At 34.5% G+C, this 22,108-nt stretch overlaps 2 protein-coding genes across 6 annotated transcripts in view; one reads left to right on the top strand and one right to left on the bottom strand.

Moving 5' to 3' along the window:
- The window catches only part of LOC106873822 (glycosaminoglycan xylosylkinase), a 419,531-nt gene that overhangs the window by 133,366 nt on the left and 264,057 nt on the right, over positions 1-22,108 (top strand). The window contains exon 1 of one of the 4 annotated variants that reach the window (XM_052970099.1): positions 15,348-15,444. The exons of the other annotated variants lie outside the window; for them this stretch is intronic. The gene's annotated coding sequence lies outside the window, so the exon portion shown is untranslated. Of the gene's footprint in view, positions 1-15,347; positions 15,445-22,108 lie in introns of those variants that run through there. 4 annotated transcript variants of the gene reach the window in all.
- Positions 1-22,108, bottom strand: part of LOC106878725 (potassium channel subfamily T member 2) — a 747,999-nt gene that overhangs the window by 569,921 nt on the left and 155,970 nt on the right. Inside the window, exon 1 of one of the 2 annotated variants that reach the window (XM_052970046.1) lies at positions 15,223-15,326. The exons of the other annotated variant lie outside the window; for it this stretch is intronic. Within the exon in view, the coding sequence (XP_052826006.1) occupies positions 15,223-15,323 (101 nt within the window). The 5' untranslated portion in view covers positions 15,324-15,326. Of the gene's footprint in view, positions 1-15,222; positions 15,327-22,108 lie in introns of those variants that run through there. 2 annotated transcript variants of the gene reach the window in all.

Genomic DNA, 22,108 nt, shown 5'->3' with positions numbered 1-22,108 from the left:
TAGGCACATACACACGTAAACACACATACACACACACACACACACACACACACACACACACACACGGTTTCTTTCAGTTTCCTTCTGAATCCATTCACCAGGCTTTACTCAGCTCAAGGCTATACTAGAAGACAACTGCTGAAAGTACCTCAGTGGGATTGAACCCAGATCTATGTGGTTGGGAAAGATGCCTGTATTTAAATATTGCTCATATTCTGGGAATGTATTTCCTTTGAGTTAATGCTGCTATTTCATTGTAATATATAAAGAACTAATTAACTAGTTAACTATCCTCTGTGCATCATCAAGTGTACTTGTCCTTCCTACCTTTCTCTAATTTGTCAGTGAGATACAATAGTAAGCATGTTACTATAATAGTATTGGTACATTTAGACATGTGTCATTGTAATGAAACAGAATCACCAAAATGTTATTACAAAAAAGAAAAAGAAAAAAAACACAGCAAGTAGTATGAATAAGCTGCAGATAACGTGTTCCTAATGGAAAGAGAAACAAGAGCTATCTATTAAATTCAGGTCTAGTGCATAATGCAATTAAGGAAATTAGATAAAACAATGTTGCCTGACCTTCAGAGGCTATTTTATGATACTGGGAGGAATCGGGATAATTTCCAAATAATATTAGATGAAGTTTTATCTCACAATAGTTTGTTTATCAGTATTGTTAATTTCTGTAGGTTATAATCAAGGGAGATTAGGATTGAGCTATAGATTAATGGATCTTGAAATATAAGTTGCAGAAGTTGTCTGAGTAAAACTTAGTAAATGCTAAAATTGATATAATACAGTTTGGATTTTCTTGAGATTTTGGAGCCATAAATGGTATAAAAACTTTTCGATTAGGAATAAATATATTAATCTGATTGAATTGGTATTTTGAAAGAATATCAGGCAGTTATAGAGTAAGGTCCAAACATGAGAATTGAGACTGAGATAAAGGATCAGAAGATTAAGGTTTTTAATTAAATTTGGGACATGGATCAGATGTTTGAAGATTTCATTTGTTTTTTCACATTGTTAATCAATTTGAGAAGAAGGAACAATATCCATAACCCTTACAGATCCCTTCAGATAAGCAGCTTCAGTAGTGTTGATATCTCGTTTAAATATCTGCAGGATGATATCTATACATGGAGGAAGACCCAGAGCATTGCACTTATGGAGAGAAAGGATTAGGCTAAGTGTTTAGATCAAAGATTATGATTGGTATGTTTAGTACAAAGGTTTTGATTGGCTTAGGAGTTTAATACAAGGATTTTGAGAGTGTGACTGCAAGAGGACATAGACAGGCTACTCATGCTTTTAATGATTAGAAATTAATTTAGAGAGAGAGAGATTTAGTTACAATATTAATCAAGGTGAGTATTTCTAGAAGCTCTTTCATGATTTGTACTGGTAATAGTTTATTACATTTATTGTATATACAATATTTGACTGTCATTTAATAGAAGTTTTAAAGGAATGATGGCAAATGAAAATAATAGCATCCAAGAAAGTCTATTATCAATGAAATTAATTACTGTAAACTTCTTATAGAAATTATTTCACTTTATTAAATTAATTATATTTCAACTTAAACAAAATGTTACTGCTTTGAATATTGATATATCACAACAATGATATAAATGCACTGCACCTGGAGTAGCAGTATGATCATATTTGTGTGCAGATACTACTAAATAGTAGATTCATCTATTTATATATTTTTCTGCCAGCCATCTTATCTAACTATCTATTAAATATTTTTATTTGTCTCTCTATCCTTATCACATGTTGTGCTTCTCTGTCTTGCTAAGATAAATGTTATACTTGCATATTCCTGAATTTGTAATGATTTTCTGCCTGTCTGTTTACGATATTTAGTTACGTCATCAGTCTTATACATGTAATACAAACTTTGGCATTTGATAAAGTTTTTAAGGAGACTTCAAAGAAGTTCAGCAATGGAATATGTGACATACTGACATATGGATTTATGTTTGCTTTTTAGTGACTAAGTTAACAAAGTATGGGCAGTACTCATGACTTTTTACAGAGTCCCTAAGACTGGTGGGATAAAAATAAGAAGTTATCTTTGGGCCGGACACCTGGCCTAATAGTTGGTCACAAAATGAATTCCTTTAAGGGCATCCTTGGGCCAGGTGGTGTTGGGGGTGGTGTTACTTAACCCGTTAAAGGAATAAGTCTGCCACACAAAAACAGAAACACCAACGAGCTTCTGTACAGATTCTGTTTACCAAATTTCCCCCATCAGGCTTTTAAAGTAGAAGGCTATTAAAGTAGAAGACACTGCCTTGAATCTATGTACTTGTGGAGTCATCTTAACCATGCAGTCATATCTATAAAGTAAACAACTGTAAAGTACTTAATTCTATGGTTATAGTTTAATTCACCAGGAAAAATAAAATTGTGTAAATGGTATGACTGTGTGTGTGTGTGTGTGTGTGTGCGAGAGAAAGACAGAAAGAGAGAGGGGTGGAAGAGATGGAGAGAAAGAAGAGAGATGGAGAAAGAGAGAGAGATCATTTTAAAAGTTCCTTTTAACAGTTAGAAAAGAATATATGTAATCACTTGGTGTTAAAAGTTCTACATAAGTCAGTAACTAGATGTTGGAGATGCTGAGTTAAGTGAGTCCTTCCTAGATCCTTAAAGATTAGTCAGTTAGTGAGCCAATAAGAGGTCCTTCATGATCTCTCAATCTTAGAAGTAGCAACCTGCTCAACCAGAGCTGAACTGAGGCTAAACAACTGCAGCTATTCCATCAAGTACTGTATTAATTTTAACATTTTAATATTTTCAATTGTAAAACTGTCTTTGACACACCTAATAATTGAATGTACTCACAAAAAGATAGCCTTGTTACAAATACTTACTAGAGCTACAGCAATATATATTCCATTGTATGCCTGAAAGCAAAAATCAATTGATTCATCAAGGATAGGGCATGGTTGAATGCTTTTTTTAAATATTATGTGTGGATAAAACAAGTACTTTTGATGCAGCAAAGTAGACTTGATGGCTTTATCGTCATCATTATCAATATCATCATTAATATTCTAAGGACAATGAAATGTTTATGGAAAAGTAGAAATAAATTGATATGGTTTGAATATAATTCTTGTTTCTAACTACTTTCTGTACCCATCATAAGTTTTTGATACAGAAAAACATTTGTTATGAAAAATTAATCACTATAGAAACCAATTATTTCTTTTGAAGCTAACAAGCGAATCTGTTTATGGTTAGCTGCTCAACCTGCTGGAAATAGAAGTAAAATCTCACATAATATTCTATTATTTGGCTAGAGTGGACTTATTGGATGAGATGGTTCGACATGCATTCTGAAAATGAGGATGGGATGATCATGACTGAAATATGTTTGACCATGGGGCTGCTCTATTAGAGTTTGCCCTTAGCTAAACGATGACATTCCTTCTTCTGAATAGGCACAAGGACAGTGTTTATTGAAAGGCTAGCATGAGATACAGTTGAATGGTTCAAATCCAATGAATGACTGCTGCTGGCACCTATTCTATCAATTCTTTAGATGACCAGCCATTGGCTAATGTAAACTTAGGCACACTATGCTTGAAAAAGAAACACAAAGGTATCACAGCTAGACCATCTTTGATCATTGACCTGCTGGAATAGTACTGATCAAAAAATGCAAGCTCAAAAAGTACAAGGATAAAAAGTGAAGTCAAGCTAGGAAACTGTTAACTGAGAATAATGATGTATTTTTACTAGAGATAAGGCCAATTTTCATTGGTGAATTGTATAATCAACAGATTAAATCTCAGTAGATGACTGATATTGGTATTTGTTTTATTGACTTGCTGAGAGAGAAGAGAGGAAAATAACTCAATCAGAATTTGAATTCACAACAATAGATCATAAGAGATGAAACTACACTAACAGTTATGAAACCATTTCTTTTATTGTAATTCAGTTCAAGTCACGTCTAGGAAACATTATAAGATTTGACAGCACTGTGTGTCTGGTATTTTATTTTATTGACCCAGGAAGAACGAAAGACAAAGTTGACCTTGGTGTGATTTGAACTCCAAATACAAAGGACCATAACTGGAAACTAAATGGACTTTGTCCATTGTTCTTACAATTCTGTTCATTTTATGACTTTAAATTGACAATTCATCTCCAATTTTATTATGTAAATTAAGAAGGAAATAAAGGTCAATGATAATATTTCTTGTAACTGACACAAAACTGTTTTTATAAAGGAAAGGTGGAACAAAGTGCATCAACACCAGTATATTGCCTTGACAATAGAGAAAAAGCTAGGCTGACTTAGGCGACATTCAAACTTTGAGAAGGGAATTTTTGTTGTTTGAACCCAAGTCAACCCTAATTAAGTAAAACCTTTGACCAAAAGCATTCCAGCCATGTCCAACTGTTTTTCTTGCACACTTGACTACATTATCCAATGTGTCCTTTTATAAGAGACTATAAGGAAGATTTGACTGCTATCACTAGCAGTTGAAATGACCATGTGGTAGGTAGCTGCATCGTTAACTGAAGAACAAGTGAATTGTTAAACCAGAGGCAACGGACCATAATTCTTCTGACTCAATTATTTTTGCTACTCTTATCAGAACCAATAATAATATTTCCTTAAATAAGTATTAGATCTTAGGTGAGTAAAAATCTTCAGTACATGAACTAGTAGTTGTAAATAATTCTTTTAGAGTAGACAGTAGTCTAACATTTGTCATTGACTTCAGTATATCACTGGTAGTTGGCATACTTGGTGTCTCAGAAGAGTTTAACCCTTCAGCATTCAGATTACTTTGTTAAATTTAATGCTTATTTATCCACATCATTTTGAATTGATTATGCACTATCTCATAGCTTTGAGATTTTGATTATATGATTCTCTTTTACTCTTTTACTTGTTTCAGTCATTTGAATGTGGCCATGCTGGAGCACCGCCTTTAGTCGAGCAAATCGACCCCAGGACTTATTCTTTGGAAGCCTAGTACTTATTCTATTGGTCTCTTTTGCCAAACTGCTAAGTTACGGGGATGTAAACACACCAGCATCAGTTGTCAAGCGATGCTGGGGACACAAACACAGACACACAAACACAGACACACAAACATATACAAGCACATACATATATATATACATATATACGACTGGCTTCTTTCAGTTTCCGTCTACCAAATCCACTCACAAGGCTTTGGTCGGCCCGAGGCTATAGTAGAAGACACTTGCCCAAGGTGCCACGCAGTGAGAATGAACTCGGAACCATGTGGTTGGTAAGCAAGCTACTTACCACACAGCCACTCCTGCGCCTCCTGGTTGTTTATTTTTAAAATGATATTGTAGCATAGGTGTGAAAAGCCAGATCTGGCTGATTTTGAGATAAAGGAGGTAGAATATTTTCACCAGATATGGTTGGTTTAAATGCTAAAGGTTTAAAAATAAAGCCAGGCCCAGTGTGATTTGAACAGAAGACAATAAAGTCCTGAACTCGACAATGTAAAACATTTATTCAACATTAATTCAGCATATATTCACTTATGTTAAAGTCAGGCACTTTGCATTCCCTCAGTGTCATAATAATATTTATTAGTCCACATTGGAAGGATGAAAGACTTTTTTGCTATCTGAATGTGTATATAACTTCTTCATCAAAAACTTTTGTCATTATCAGTCTATTATCTTAGGTTTTGTCACTCCACCACCAAATATTTTTGTCATTCTACCATCTAATGTTTTATCATTACTCCATCTAATATTTTTCTTATTCTGGTGTCTAATATTTTCTAATATGTCTCCTATTATTTAATGTCATTCATTATACCATCTAATATATCAGCCATTACAGTATCTAATGTCTCAGCTATTATATCATCTCATAAGTGTAACACTACACCATTTAATGTATCAGTCATTACACCCTTGTCAGTTGCTACACTATCTGATGAATTAACTACTATGCCAACTAATATGTCAGCCGTTGCAGTATCTAATATGTCTATCATGATACCTTGTAATAGTTTTGCTGCATTAATCACCATTGTGTATCAGGCAACAAGAGTGTTATGTGGTCTCATGATCTACAAGAAACAGTTGCCAAATTTCTCCTATCATGCACTAATTGTTATTAAAGTAAGTCAAATCTGAGGAAAATGGCAGGATTGGTATAGCCCAAATGCTGTCTTTTACTATAGATTTACTTGAACAAGGCCAACCAAAGGCTAAAAAAATGACAACAATGACATATCAAACACTTCACGTCATTAGCTCATTTTATTTTCAACTATGTAAATTATACAGTCTGAAGACTCTTCCTAACTCTTTCTAAATGTAAAAATCTACATCACGTGATGAACAAGCTTGCTTAGACTATCCTATACTGATGAGTTCTTGCAGACTGAAATATGACCATAGTTGTATTTTTGATGCAATAGTCAGACTTTCCTTCTCCTTGGCATGAAAATTAACATTGAGAAATTAATTCTGCATTTCTTGAAATTATTTTCCCTTTTCTCTGTGAGTTTCTAAATTAACAATTATTGCTAAGTTTGTGTTTTCTTTTTCCAACTTTGAGAGATTTGTTTTTCCTTTATAATTGGTTAAGGATTTTTTTTTAGATATATCATTCAGTACATTATCTCTTAATTTGATTATCAGCCACTTCATTGTCTAATATGTATGCCTCTCCACCATGTAATCTCTTTATCATTTGCTACAATATGTGGGTGGCATTTCCCCATCCAGTGTCTGTCATTCTCTCATCTAATTTGTCTGTCACTGCACTATTTATTATACCAATCATTTCATTATTTGATATTTATGTCAGAAAACCATCTAACACATGAGATATACCACCATCTTATGCAGGGATTCCTAAGTTTGGATAGGCGATGACATTTCAGTGAGCACAGCAAAGAAGGAAAGTACTTACTTTATGCTTGTGCGAATCTGAATTCAGTTCTGGGAATTTAGGAAGTCGAAATTCACAGGCAGCCCTGTTGATTGCAAAGCGCAAGAAAGTTCTATGGTTTGATATGAAGTCATGAATGAAAAGCAGGAACAAAGAAGTTGCTATAATTTATGCTCATAATTGATTTCAATGTTTACAGTTCTTTTTTGAATGCTCAATTAACATCTGCATTTTATACCATGAGTCAAAAGCTTAACTTTTAAGTTCAGTTTGTTCAACCACAGTACTACTGTATGTAGTATGATTTTAAAAAAATAAATTGCATATTCAAAACTTGAGTTTTCATTTTTACATGATGCCGCTTCTGTAAGGAGTATGAAAATTAACCAAATATGTCAGGTGGGGGTATAGGAAAGGTTGGAAACTGCAGATCTAATGTTTCTACCACTCCACTGCTTAATATTTATATCACTTCACCCATCTAATATTTACTTCACTTCATTATCTAATATACAGGTCCCTAACAACAAAGCTACACACCAGTACTGGACCATGGATCATTTGGCACCAAGCCATACAGAAAGAATACATTTCTTAATTTTATTTTTATTTTATTGACTATCACAGTCTGCAGGGTGTTTTTGCATTATATATGTTAATAATTAAATGACATATTATACACTTTATTGTGTTTTGTTATGCACATGATCCCCCCGGTCTGTGAAAAAACTGTCTTGCATGAAACTAGTGCAAAAAAAAGGTTTGGGACTATTGATCTAATTAATATATCAGCCATTTATAAACTTTATGCTTCTGTTTCTCTACTGTCTAATATTTCTCTGCTACTCTATCTGCAACTAATATGGCAAAATCTTGAATCAGAGGATTGCATTAGCAAAAAATAATCCTAGAAGAAGTGTGGTGGTTCAAATAATTATAGTTAGCATGAGAGAAAGATATGTAACATTAGGCCTTTTACAAAGGGAAAGAAGAGAGTTCTGACTACTTCCAGATAAATTTCAGCTACAACACATACATCTCTCATATCTTCTCTTTGATAAAATACCTGTAGCCTGAAACAGTGGACCTCTTTCTTTCTTATATTTAAACTTATCACACCAGCTATTTTCTCTGCTGTTTCCCTCTCTAATAACTCTACCACTTTATTACTACCTTTTTTTACCAACCCAAGAAGTATGAAAGACAAAAACAAACTTGGCAGGATTTGAAATCACAACATAAATAGATTAACTAGATACTGCATGATATTTAGTGCACTTTTCTGTCAGTGCTGTTACTCAGCACCCTACAACAGCAACAATAATAATAGTTTCTAATTTAGGCACACGGCCAGCAATTTTGAGATAGTTAGTCAATTACGTTGACCCAAGTACTTAACTGGATGACAAGTAAAAGTTGCCCTTGGCAAGATTTGAATTCAGAATGTAAAGAGCCAGAAGAGATGGTGTGAGATATTTTCACCAATGCTTTAACCCCTTTTATGTTCAAACCAGTCAGATGTGGCCTCTCACACCTACAGTGTCATTCTAAAAAGAAACAATCACATCATTGAAATCTTGAAGTTATGGTACAGTGCATGATTAATTTCAAACAATGTAAATAAGCATTACATTTGATAGAATGATTTGAATGTTAAAGGGTTAATGATCCTGCTCATCCACCATTCTGAACAACAGCATCAGTACCTATTATTGTTGTTGTTGTTGTCATTGTCGTCGCTGCTGCCATGGTGGTGGTGGTGGTGGTGGTGGTGAGGAAGAGGAGGAAGAGGAGCTGGCAGAATTGTTAGCACACCAGGAAAAATGCTTAGCAGCATTTCGTCTTTCTTTGTGTTCTGAGTTCAAATTCTGCCAAGGTCCACTTTGCCTTTCATCCTTTCAGGGTCAGTAAAATAAGTGGTAGTCCAGTGCTGGGGTTGATGCAATCAACTATCCCCCTCCCCACTATTTCAGGCCTTGTGCCTATAGTAGAGAGGCTTGGCCCATTTAAGAGTACCCTTCAATTGTCAAGCAATATGCTCTACTTGAGAAGACATGTTGAGTGAAGTGAAATTGTTGTCATGGCTGATGTCAGTACTGCCTGATTGGCACCCATGCCAGCGACATGTGAAAAGCACCATATGAGCTTGGTTGATGCTAGTGCTGCCTGACTGGCTCCTGTGCCGGTGGCACGTAAAAAGCACCATTCGAGTGTGGTCAATATCAGTGCCGCCTGACTGGACCCTGTGCGAGTGGTACGTAAAAAGCACCCACTACTCTCTTGGAGTGGGGTTGGCATTAGGAAGGGCATCCAGCTGTAGAAACCTTGCCAGATCAGATTGGAGCCTGGTGCAGCCTCTTTGCTTGCTAGTCCTCAGTCAAACCGTCCAACCCATGCCAGTATGGAAAGCAAACGTTAAACAATTATTATTATTATTATTATTATTATTATTATTATTATTGTTAAGGTGGCAAGCTAGCAGAATCATTAGCACACTGAGCAAAATGCTTTGCAGCGTTTCAACTGCCTTTACGTTGTGAGTTCAAATTCCACCGAGGTCGACTTTGCCTTTCACCCTTTTGGGGGTCAATAAATAAATAGCAGTTACGCACTGGGGATGATGTAATCAACTTGCCCCGCTCTCCAAATTTCAGGCCTTGTGTCTATAGTAAAAAGGATTATTATTATTGTTATTTCTTTATTACCCACAAAACCCCAAACATTGAATACAAATTGTTATACAAAAGGCAGTACACACACACACACACACACTCATATAACCTGTGCATACATATCCCTATTAAGTTTTCATCTACTGCCCTCTTGCATTATCCTCTTATCTGTCAGTATTCAGTTCTACTACTGTCACTCTTTTTCACTCTACCCTGCTTCTACTATTACCCCTCTATCATTCTATATACTTATGTAGTTTCAGATCTACTCGTATTCAGCACTCCTTACTCTTACCATTCTTTACCACTAGCCATCGTGGAGGCGCAATGGCCCAGTGGTTAGGGTAGCGGACTCGCAGTCATAGGATCACAGTTTCGATTCCCAGACCGGCCGTTATGAGTGTTTATTGAGCGAAAACACCTAAAGTTCCATGCGGCTCCGGCAGGGGATGGTGGCGAACCCTGCTGTACTCTTTCACCACAACTTTCTGTTACTCTTACTTCCTGTTTCTGTTGTGCCTGTAATTCAAAGGGCCAGCCTTGTCGCACTCTGTGTCATGCTGAATCTCCCCCGAGAACTACTTTAAGGGTACACGTGTCTGTGGAGTGCTCAGCCACTTGTACGTTAATTTCATGAGCAGGCTGTTCCGTTGATCGGATCAACTGGAACCCTCGACGTCGTAAGCGACGGAGTGCCAACAACAACAACAACAACAACACTAGCCTTATCTTTTTTACTGCATCCTATATTTACCCAGCTTTGATGTACTGGATCATAATTTCTTATATTGGTACAAAGTTAGAGACTTGTGCAAGTGTGAGACACTCAGGTGAAATAATTTTCAGCACATAACTGGATAACTGGTACTTGTTTTTATCAACCATGGAGAGATGAGAAACAAACTTAACTAGAACAAGATTTGAACTTGGAACACAGAGAACTGGAGTTAGTCCAGTGTGATACAGTTTCTGCTGTTAAGTTACCTTTCTGCATTATAATTGCTACATATAGTGGGACAAGGCCATGCATTTATAGTAGTACTAGTATATGGTAAATGGATCCATCCTCATTATATTACTGGTACTTGTATCGATCCAGATGAATGAAAGGTAAAGTTGACAACAGCTGGAATTGAAATCAGAATGTACTGGATACTAAAAGTTATTTCATTTTGCAGCTTACTACCATCCAACAAGCTCTGTCTTCTCACAAATACTTAGAAAAATACCAAGCTTTCTATCCCTAAAAGCAGTGTTAGTTCATGCATAGTGTTTATTATAACTCACATGTATTGGATTTGGGGAAATACTTCTTACCTACAAGTAAATTCCAGCACTTGACTGGCGCTTTAACTTAGCAACTCTGGAAGGATGAAAGGCAAAGATAACCTTAGCAGTATTTGAACACAGCAAATTAAGAACTGAAGGAAATATCACAAGGCCAATGTTGTTCTGATTCTATCAATCCATGGGCCAAATAATAATAATGATAATTTTGGTTCAAGGCCGACAATTTTAAGAGGAGGAGGAAGGCAATTAATTATTTTATTGACCCCAAAAAGCTGAAAGGCGAAGTCAACTTTTGTGTCATTTGAACTCAGAGCACAAAGAGCTGGAAAAAATGCTACGAAGCATTTTATCTAGTGCAGTAATGATTCTACCGGATCACAACTGCAGATAATAATAATGATTCTTACTACAATAGGTACAGAGACTAGTTGATTACATCGACCCAAGTATTTACCTGGTTCTTATTTTATTGACCCTGAAAAGATGAAAGGTGAAATTGACACCAGAAGTATTTGAACTCAGAAAGATAAGCCAGAAGAAATGCAGCTGAGCATTTTATCTGACTCAGTTATGATTCTGGTCGTTCACCACCTTAAATAATAATAATAATAATAATAATTAATAATGTAAAGCACTTGCAGAAAACAGCACTGCTTGGAATCTCTCGAATACTCCGGAAGGTGCTTGAAAAATAAGAGGTGTTACCTTAGTTCACTGGTAGCGGACAGCTGACACTGTAGTACATCTCCAGCGTTAGAAGCTGTGCAAAGGCAATAATATTAATAATAATAATGTTTCTAATTTAGGCACAAGGCCTAAAATTTTGGTGGAGAGAGGCAATTAAACAGACCTGAGAACTTGATTGTTGTTATATTTTGTCAATCCAGAAAGACTGACAAAGTTAAACTCATTGACATTTGAACTCAGAGCATAAATAGCTGTAGATATACCACAAGATATTTTGTCCTGCTCTGTAACAATTTTGTTAAATCACTGCTCTAAATGGTTTATAGAGTAGGTGCAAGGCCAGAAATTTAGGGGAGGAGTTTAATTAATCAGATTCATACAAGTACTTAACTGGTGCTTTATCTTATTGATTCCCAGTGGATAAAAGGCAAAGTTAACTTCATTTATGCTTGAACTCAGAATATAAAAAAACCAAAAGTAGTTCCACAAAACATTTTGTTTAACACAGCATCAATTCTGTAATTGTAGTAGTAGTGGTAGCAGTAGTAGTAATGATGATGATGATGATAATGAATTCAAATTTTGGCACAAGGCCAGCAATTTCGGGGAGGAGTTAAGTTGATGACATCATCCCAGTGTTTCACTGGTATTTAATTTATCGACCCTGAAAGGAAAAATTGACCTCGGCAGAATTTGAACTCAGAATGCAAAGACGGACAAAATGCTGCTAAGCATTTTGCCCATTGTGCTAATGATTCTGCCAACTTGCCACCTTAATAATAATAATAATAATAATGATGATGGTTTCAAATTTTGGTACAAGGCCAGCAATTTCAGGGGTAGGGTAAATCGATTACATCAACTCCAGCATTTGTCTCTGAAAGAATGAAAGGCAAAGTTGATTTCAACTGAATAGAACATAAAGATGGACGAAATGCTGCTAAGCATTTTGTCTGGTGTTCTCATAGTTCTGCTTGGTTCTGCCAACTTGCTACCTTTGGTTTCAAGTTTTGGCACAAGGCTAGCAATTTCAGGGAGTGGGTAAGTTGATTATATAGACCTCAATGCTCAGCTGATATTCATGTTATCAACACCTACTACTAATAATAATAATAACGATATTAATTTTCTACAGACACAAGGCCTGAAAGTTTGGGAGTGGAAGTTAGTCAATGCTGTTGTCACAGTAGTTGACCAGTGCTTTATCTTATTGATCCTGGTGGGAGGAAAAATTGCTCTCAGCAGTATTTGAACTCAAAACATAACAATTATAACATTAGTAGTAGCATGGGTAGTGGTGGTGGTGGTGGTAATAGTAGTAAGGATGGTGGTAGTAGTTGTAGTAAGAGTAACAAAAGGAATATGAATGTGTTTATTCTTCCAATGTGATATCGGTGTTTTTTATTTTTTTCATCCACTCCAGCCACATGTGACCAGGCTTACTTAAGAAGTATCATCGAATCATAACTAGGTCACTGCTGGATATGGAACAGTTGTCGGCGTGGCTTAGTGAATCGAATCATAAGTTATGTCACAATGCATTTCGATATTTGTAAAAAGCAACATATCAACTTGTTTGTCTATTTTTTTTCTCCCAAAAGCCTAGTTTCACTTTTAAAATGATATCAAGTTAGTAGTTTTTTTCTTACCTATACATTTGTTCTCTCTTTCTCTCTCTCTCTCTCTCTCTCACCCCACATCTTTGTTTTGGAGAGGTACATGTAAAGGGTACAAAATGTGGAAACATTTGGAAAAATACCTTATTTTTAATGCTTTCGTTATGCTGTGTTGAAAGTAATCAATGAATTTTAGCAGGGGTTGGAAAACAACAGCTGGTGACATTTTTTAGGAATTAATGTATAATAAAATATTGAAATCTACGTAAATGCTGTATCATTATCATACTATATAATAAGACATGTTAATGTATTTACATGTTATAAGAAAAAAAAAAACAAAATGACAATAATATATAATTGCTTTTTTTTCTTTTTTTTTTGCGTTTGTCGTAATGAGTTCAATATTTAAATCTATTTTATTTGTCTTCATTAATAAAATAATGTGGTTTATGAAAAATGTCATGTCACTTAGTCATTTGATCAACAATACATACATACACACGTGTGCATACATATGTGTGTGTGTATATGTGTCTGTGTGTCTGTGTAAGGATATTATATACATATACATAGATAAATTGATAGATAGGTAGATAGATAGATAGATAGTTGGATAGATGTTCAATAAAATATACAACAGCTGATTGTATAGACCTAACTAATGTTCACTACTGCTTCAATATCAATTTATCTCTACACGTGTTTATGTATATTTTTTAAAATTTTATCTTTATTCATTTATTTACTTCTCTTCAGTTGCAATGGATAGTAGAAAACACGACACAAATATAAATTTAAAATGTTCACGTTTTGTATGCGGGGGTTAAAAACTGTAAATTTGGGGAGTTAATTGTTAAAATATTGAATTATGTGAGCCATGCTGTCTGTTTACCAATTCATCGCTTTTAATTACTATTCCAATATCTGAGAGATTACGTTAGGTATTTGTGACAATTTCTCTGCTTCATATACAAGAATTTCTTAGTTGATTCCAGTGAAATATCTTAGCCTGTTAAAGGGATAGCAGTAGCACTTGTTATTTGTTGCAAATAAGTGTGTATTGTTGCAATATTCCCCGTTACTTGTTGCCTCATAAACATTGAGTGATGAGGCCTTGTATTTTATTTTCTCTGAGAAATTATCAGGTGATGAGCGAATAAATCTAGAAATTTATAAGGAATTTATTACTAAGGCGTGTTTACAACAATTGTACATATTTCCCTGAAAGCTTATAGTTTGATTACTTTTCATGGGGAAAAAGAAAAGATTTACTTTTAAACTTCAATTATGTAAGAGATTTTTTTTTTTTTGTGAAGTCATTTTTTTCTAGTTTTTACTACAAGTATATTTTCAGTGTGTAATGGTTTGATTGTTTCACATATAAAATTATTCAATAAACTGTTTTGTGTTTCTGTATTTTTATATATGATTCAAGTAGATCTCTGTTTGGACACAAAAAAAAAAAAAGCCAGACAAAAAGAAAAGAGCCAAAATACCACTCTAAACATTTAAGAATTTTCTAAGTTATACAATTCAAATATATCAGTTTATAAAGAAAGAAAATAAACATAAATACAAAAAGAAAGCTTTGATGCAAAATAAAAAGAAAACTTGCTGCATTATGTGTACAGGTGTGTGTGTGTGTGTGTATTACATGAATGAATGAAATTGTAAATGTGGAGAAATGTGTTTGTGTGTGTGTGTGTGTATACATATATGAATATATGTGTGTGTGTATTAGTATGTATACATACAACATACATATGTGTGTGTGTGTGTTTGTGTGTGTATATATATATATATATATATATATATATACACACACATACACACACACACACATCTCTCTATATACAATGCTACTATATAGATAGGCAACACTAAATTGATTTTTGCTTTTCTGAAGCATCTGTGCTGTGTGTATCTTTCAACTGAATTGCTTTCTTCTCTCTATTAAACTAGTCTTCTAAACCAACTGTGAAATGCATGCTTTCCATAAACAAAAGAATTAGATATCTAACCTGTGCTGAAATCCGGACCGATTCTGAGGAAATGTAAACATTATCTCATCCTTTTCTTCCTCCATTTTGGAAGTATTCTTCGACAGCAATTCTTCATCCATGATTCCGATTTGAATGTGAAATAGCGTAAATTTAGCCTTGATAGATTTCCACTGAAGCTTTCTCTACATTACCGATTGGTTACAGTTTGTTATTGTAGTTGTATGAGAGGCAGCTGAACTGGTATGTCTACATTTCTATTCAACCATTGGTTAATTTCAAATATGTAACTGCTTGAGTAAATTTTTTAACTTTCTTTCCTAGAGATGTACAATTTCTAAGCTCATCCTTTGATATTTATGCTAGCTGCAATTTCATGGAAACTGTCCTATTTCATCACCATCATTATGATCAGTGTGTTTGTCATAAGGAAATTTCTCATGTCCACATCTATAATATACATTTTATAAATATAGGCAAATTTGTCAATAAATTTTACACTCCTCTCAAAATAATGCTTCACAGATACATTCCTTTCAAAATTAAATTACTGATAGTGTGTACATACATGCATATATATAATATATAATGGATATATGCTCTTTGTTATTTATTTTTAATACCTACATTTATGTATTTAAAAAAAGAATAAATTTTAAATTCTTGTTGAAGAAATGCTAACCCTGATTTGCTTCCAGTCTATAGAACTTACAATAATGTATGTAGCACTAGAAGTGTCTTATCACCGGCAAACTCTCAGCATTAACTGGTTGCATCAACTAAATGCATACATTTAGATACACATGCACATTCTCACAGGCATAGATATGGAGGTATGAAAGTATGCACATATATATATATAAATATGTATGTATGTATGTATGTATGTATTATAGATAGTAGGGAGCCTGTGTAATGTGTGAATTTTTTATTGGCTAGTTAAAGGAGCAAGACTACTCATAGCTTTTTTTTTTTTTTTACCTCCAGGACCTCTGGAGTTGGTAGGAGGCAGGGAGGAAGTTATCCTCAGACCAAAGACCTGGCCCATTTACTTGCAGAGTAGTGTGGTCTCTGCTAAAGGTACTCAATGACTATATAGTGGTGTTGGTGTTAAACTGGATGACAGATTGTCATGCCACATCTTATGGAAATATTGGCACTGAAAATGGGAGATTTGCATTGATATGATGAGAACATAATTCAGTATGATCTTTTAAATGTGGAAGGATAATCTGTGTGAAAAAGTTAATATGAAGGAACAATTGATGTAACACATTCACGTAATATATATATAGGCAAGATGGCTGCAATATGATATGATATGAATGAATGATGAGAATTGTGAGGGACAAAAATAAGATGTACTGACAATGGAAGGATTGCACTGAAGAGAAAGGCCAAATTTGATATGGGGAAAATTTTGGTTTCAGATTTTGGCACAAGACCAGCAGTTTTGGGAAATGGGTTAAGTTGATTAAATCAATCAACAGGTATTTATTTTATCAACCCTGCAAGAACAAAAAGCAAAGTTGACCTCAGCAGAATTTGAACTCAGAATGTAAAGACAAACAAAATGCCACTAAACATTTTTCCCAGCATACTAATAATTCTGCCAGCTTTCCACCTTAATATTGGGAAAATATTGAGATCAGATCATAAGATGCAGGACCTCAAAAATAAAGATAATGACAGAACATTAATATATACTGTGATGTATTTTACTGCAGATCTTGACAGCCTGGAAAAATACAAACAAATGATTAAATGCTGACATATATATACTATATACATAGCTATCTATGTATCATACTTAATGTATAAACACCACTGATAGGCCAGTTACTGTGGTATTCATCCCAAGATAACATCACATATGGCTGTACTGTGTTAAAAACAGAGCAAATACTGGAATGAGATGAAAAATTGCTCCAGCAGTGGCCAGTGAGAATACCTGATGCATTTCAGCCTTTTTAAGTCTTTTCAGTGATGTGTACTCACAGCCAGTCACATACTTGAATGAGAATTCATTGCCTCCAATATAGGAAACAATAAATAAAACAATTTATTAATGTTGCAAATAGCTACCTGGCTGAATTAAAATCTGGTATATGATCTTGAAGCAGTGTTGAATTAAAATAGCCATCCTTGTGTCATACTTAACATATATACACTGTTGATAAGTAAGTTACAGCAGTGACTCTCTTCCCTACTTACTAAAGCCTTAGTCTTTGTTAAGTTTACCTTAAGGTCTCTTGATACTAGGTTTAACTTCCATACCTGGAATTTCCTCTCTAATTCTCTTATAGATGGAGATATGGGAACTAGAGCATCAGCGTATAGGAGTTCTCTTAGACCTCCAGTCTTAAACTCGTCTGTGATGGCCTGTAAAACATTGATGACAAGGTGAGAACTGAGGACTGACCTTTAATGAACTTGAATCTTCATGCTACATTCACCAATGAAATAGTTACTAGCTCTCACTTTTACTAACCACATCTTTATACAGCCCTCACACTTAGTTTCCTCAGTGCTATCTTGTCAAATGCCTTCACCAAGTCAATGAAAGCAAGAAATAGTGGTTTATTCCTAGCCAAGTTATTTCTCCTGCAGTTACCTTGCCAACAAAATTGCATCTTCGATGCCTCTTCTGGACATGGAATCAAACTGCATCTCAACTAGGTCTTTTCTGTCATAAGTGAATTGTGCCATGACTTTTCAGTGACATTCATACCCTAATCTGGTGGTTTGATTACTTCACAGTTACTTCTCTCTAAGGCATCTCTTTTGCCTTTGTGGGAGTATATGATGATACTGCTATGCCTAGTTTGACACCTTCCTGTATTACTTGATTGAGTATCTGGCGACTGATCAAGTACACAGATATTGTGATTATCTTCATGCCTATCCCTGAGAGATCCAGAGCTTTCCTTCTTTTCATGTCTTTAATCACTTAATCTACTACACTGCTGTCAACTTGAATTGCTAATCCCCCCCTAGCATTAGTATGAGGTAGCCCCTCTTTATCTCATGCTTTCTTCACGTTTAGCAGCCTCTCATAATAGCACTTCCATGCCACTTTCTTGGCAAGTATACATTCATAATTCCAAATACATATCTTGTCAATGATGTTTTGGTTCTTTCTTACTGTCTCACAATCCTGAACCATTCATGCCTCTGGGCCTCATGTAGAACATGTGAAAATCTCTTTTAGTGATCTCACCCTCAGCCAAATTTAACTGTCATCTAGCTTCTCTTTGAGCAATTCAATAATGCTCCCTACTACCACTTTCCTTCCAGGTTTTCCAAGCTTGTCTCTTAGCCTCTCTTTGTTTTTACTGCTCTATCAACAGTGTCATTTCACTGCTATGTTATCTTTAGTTTGGTTGGGATTTTACTCCAGCTGCATGTCTAATTTATAACCCTAAATTGGTTATTCCATGGAAATTTCTAGTTGTCATTGATGTTGCACATATCAAAATCTTTCTCCTTACAGTCAGATGCATCAACTAAAATTTTTCTAAACCTATTCATGGCAGCAATATCTTTTAATTTCCATATCTGCTTCTCTGTACTGTCTTCTGCTTCTGTTTCTGCCTGAAGTTCTGAGATGCAACTGCTCTAACTATTTGGAACACACACTTTGAGAAACTAGCCAATGATGTAGCTTTAACAAAGGCCAGCTTAGAGTAGGAAATTATGATCAAGTTGGCAACTTCACTGATGGTAGGGTATGGAAGGGGCACACAGTACACTCTGTAAAGTGGCTGGCATTAGGAAAGGTATCCAGCTGTAGAAACCATGCTAAAGTAGACACTGGACTACAATGCAGTCCCTTAGGCAGATGGATGATGATGATGATGATATATACATAAATTATTATTTTTATGAATTATATGCTATTAATTTTACATGGAAAATGTTGACAGTTCAAAATTCATTTTGGTTTAGCACATTGAATGATCCTTCAACAAGTTAATGTTTTTAGATATAACTATACATAACAGCAACCATTAATATATCTATATATATCTGCCTGTCTCTCAGTCTGTCTGTGCATGTATGTATGTATGTGTGTGCATTTACATATAAAGGCTTGTGAGACTGTTAAACAGATAATTTTACATCTTGCTACAAGCAGGAAGTATAGTGAATGAGTAAGTATTTTGTTAGTTTGCAATATTGGAGTCATTTCTTATCATGGGAAATAACTGCAGTAAACTGATGTGCCACTCTATTGACCTGATTAAACACACACACACACACACACACACACACACACACACACACACACACACACACACACACACACACACACACACACACACACACACACAAAATGTGATAGAACTTTGCATACTACTAGTCTATCCAGTAGTGAGGTTCTGGGGGTGATAAATGAAAATCAATGTATGAAAAATTACAGGTGAACAGTAGAGAAAACTATTTGTATAGATGTGAATATGAATAAACAAAGTGCTGTATGTTGATGTTGGAGAGCACTCAAGAAATAGGAGAATCAAATAAGTTGTAAGAAGTGATCAGATAGAACACTTAGCTCCATGTCAGATGAGAAAAGACCTGATATGATATATTGTACAGCCATCCAGCATGTACTTACAAAGAAAAATGACCATTCAAATGTTGATAATTATGATGAGTTTTCTCTTTTTTTATGTTAATAACTACAATCAAAGGATATTGACATGTGACTCATAGGCCAGAGTTTAAAATTCACTTATTTACATTTTGCTAACTTCACATATAACACATTGATTACTTTTTCAATTTTATATTTTACCTGTTTCTATAAATCTAGACTGAAAATGATTAGTATCAGTTTAGTTCATTTTGTATCTAAGCAAGACACATAACTCTGTTACTTCATTTTGTCTGACTGAATAGAAACATACTTTACTTTTGTGTCATTACTGAGTGGGATTAATGGTGCAGAGGGCATAAAACTTTGGAAACTTGTGTTTTTTACCACTTCCAACAACACTCACACTTTTGCAGCTGATACTATACCACATTCTTTTTTTACCATCTGGAAACATGCATCATCTGCTTGCAACCTAAACATCCTACATTGACTCTCTGAACAGAAAACCTTCAGATTATACTACATTGAAGGCATGATAATTGTTTCTTCAACAGTACAAATATTCAGTCATGCATACCAAAGAAAGTGTTTTATACCTCATGGATCTAGTTATGTATAATACACAGTAAAAACCCTCAAAAGTTTTTACACATGCTTGTACTTACAATCTCCAAGGATCCCTCATAGTAAATCCACATATATACAGCTGTCATAATTTCATCACAGACTAGAATTCCTCTTTACAGTCAAGAAACACTTAAACCTCAATCAGTTGCATATCATTTACAATGCTTTAAGAACTGCTTTGCACTAACATTCAAGACCAAATCTAGAAGAAATCCATTCACCTAATGAGAAATGCTTCAATTACCAATGTACTTAAATGACTAATTCACAAATGTTCTGTTTATTCTTGAATTCAATAGAAAAAGGTACAATGTTGCCAAGTATGGCACTCATCTCTTAGATTGAAAAGTGGAATTATTGTGTGAAATATCATTCCTTAGTTGTCTAGCTAACTTTGTCTGTGATGTGAAGGAGGGTTGAGAATTAAAATCATCTGTGGTGAGTAAATGGTAAATTGCAAGAGTTCTGCTTATGAATGATATGAGGAATTAATTGTTTTTAGAATTATGTTAGGCTGTGGTAAAATGGAAGTAAAACAAAGTAGATTGCAGAATGCTAGGCAATTGGTTATTGCATGTCTGCCCAAATCCCATCTAATGGTATCTTGTGACATTCATGTTCATGACTTTGTCAATGCCATCACATGCTATTGTTATCGTCATTGTCATTATTGTCATTATTATTGTCATCTTCATCTTGGTAAGAATATATTTTTTCTTGATCATAATTTTAAATGTTAAACATAATTGTAATGAATCAGTTAAACATGTCAAGATGTAAGACTATTAACAATATCATACTTTCTATTTTGTGGGCATTAATAATTGGTATAAATGATTAAATTTAGATGGAGAAAACTGTATTTAGTGATATAATTAATTTAGATGTAAGATTATATTTTTTTTTATATACCTCTGAATATACTATGTTAAAAAAGAAAAATATTTTATTGGAATATCTTTATGTTCTGCCATAAAAAAATATTGTTTTGCCATAAAATGAATATTGCATTGTCTTCACTATATTTATAAACAAATGTCTGGAGAGAAATTATTGGATGGACTAAGAATGTGAATCTGAAAGCATTGTTGTCAATGTATGAAAGTTCAAATAATTAAATATAATGAGTCAAAGCTTAAAGTGAGGTACAATAGCCATAAATGTAAGGAACTGACCCACCAAAAAAACATTTTTACTACAACAACCAAAATATATGTTTCAGTATCTTGCTTCTCATCTCATTCTATCATGATCAGGCATACTACAAAATAGAAAATATCATGTATGTCATGTTATTTTTAGCATGTTTTTTTGCTACTGGATGCACTTTTTATCACCAACTACTTATAGCATGGGCTGGGTGTAGTTATCATGTGACCCCCCGGAACTAGAGAATCCTCTCTATACAACATTGTTTCTGCTCATTGAGTGTATGCATGTGTGTGTGCATTTTTAAAAATACATTTTAAATGTTGATATATAAATATATATTAAGCACAAGGGTGACTTTGTGGTAAGAAGTTTGCTCCCCAACCACATGGTTCTGGGTTCAGTCCCATTGTGTGAAATCTCTGGCAAGAGTCTTCTACTATACCCCAAGCCAAGTAAAGCTTTGTGAGTGGATTTGGTAGGCAGAAACCAAGAGGTACCCTCTGTGTGTGTGTGTGTGTGTGTGTGTGT

This window comes from Octopus bimaculoides, chromosome 1, assembly GCF_001194135.2.
Source record: "Octopus bimaculoides isolate UCB-OBI-ISO-001 chromosome 1, ASM119413v2, whole genome shotgun sequence".
NCBI lineage: Eukaryota > Metazoa > Mollusca > Cephalopoda > Octopoda > Octopodidae > Octopus > Octopus bimaculoides.
This window is presented reverse-complemented; position numbering and strand designations above follow the sequence as displayed.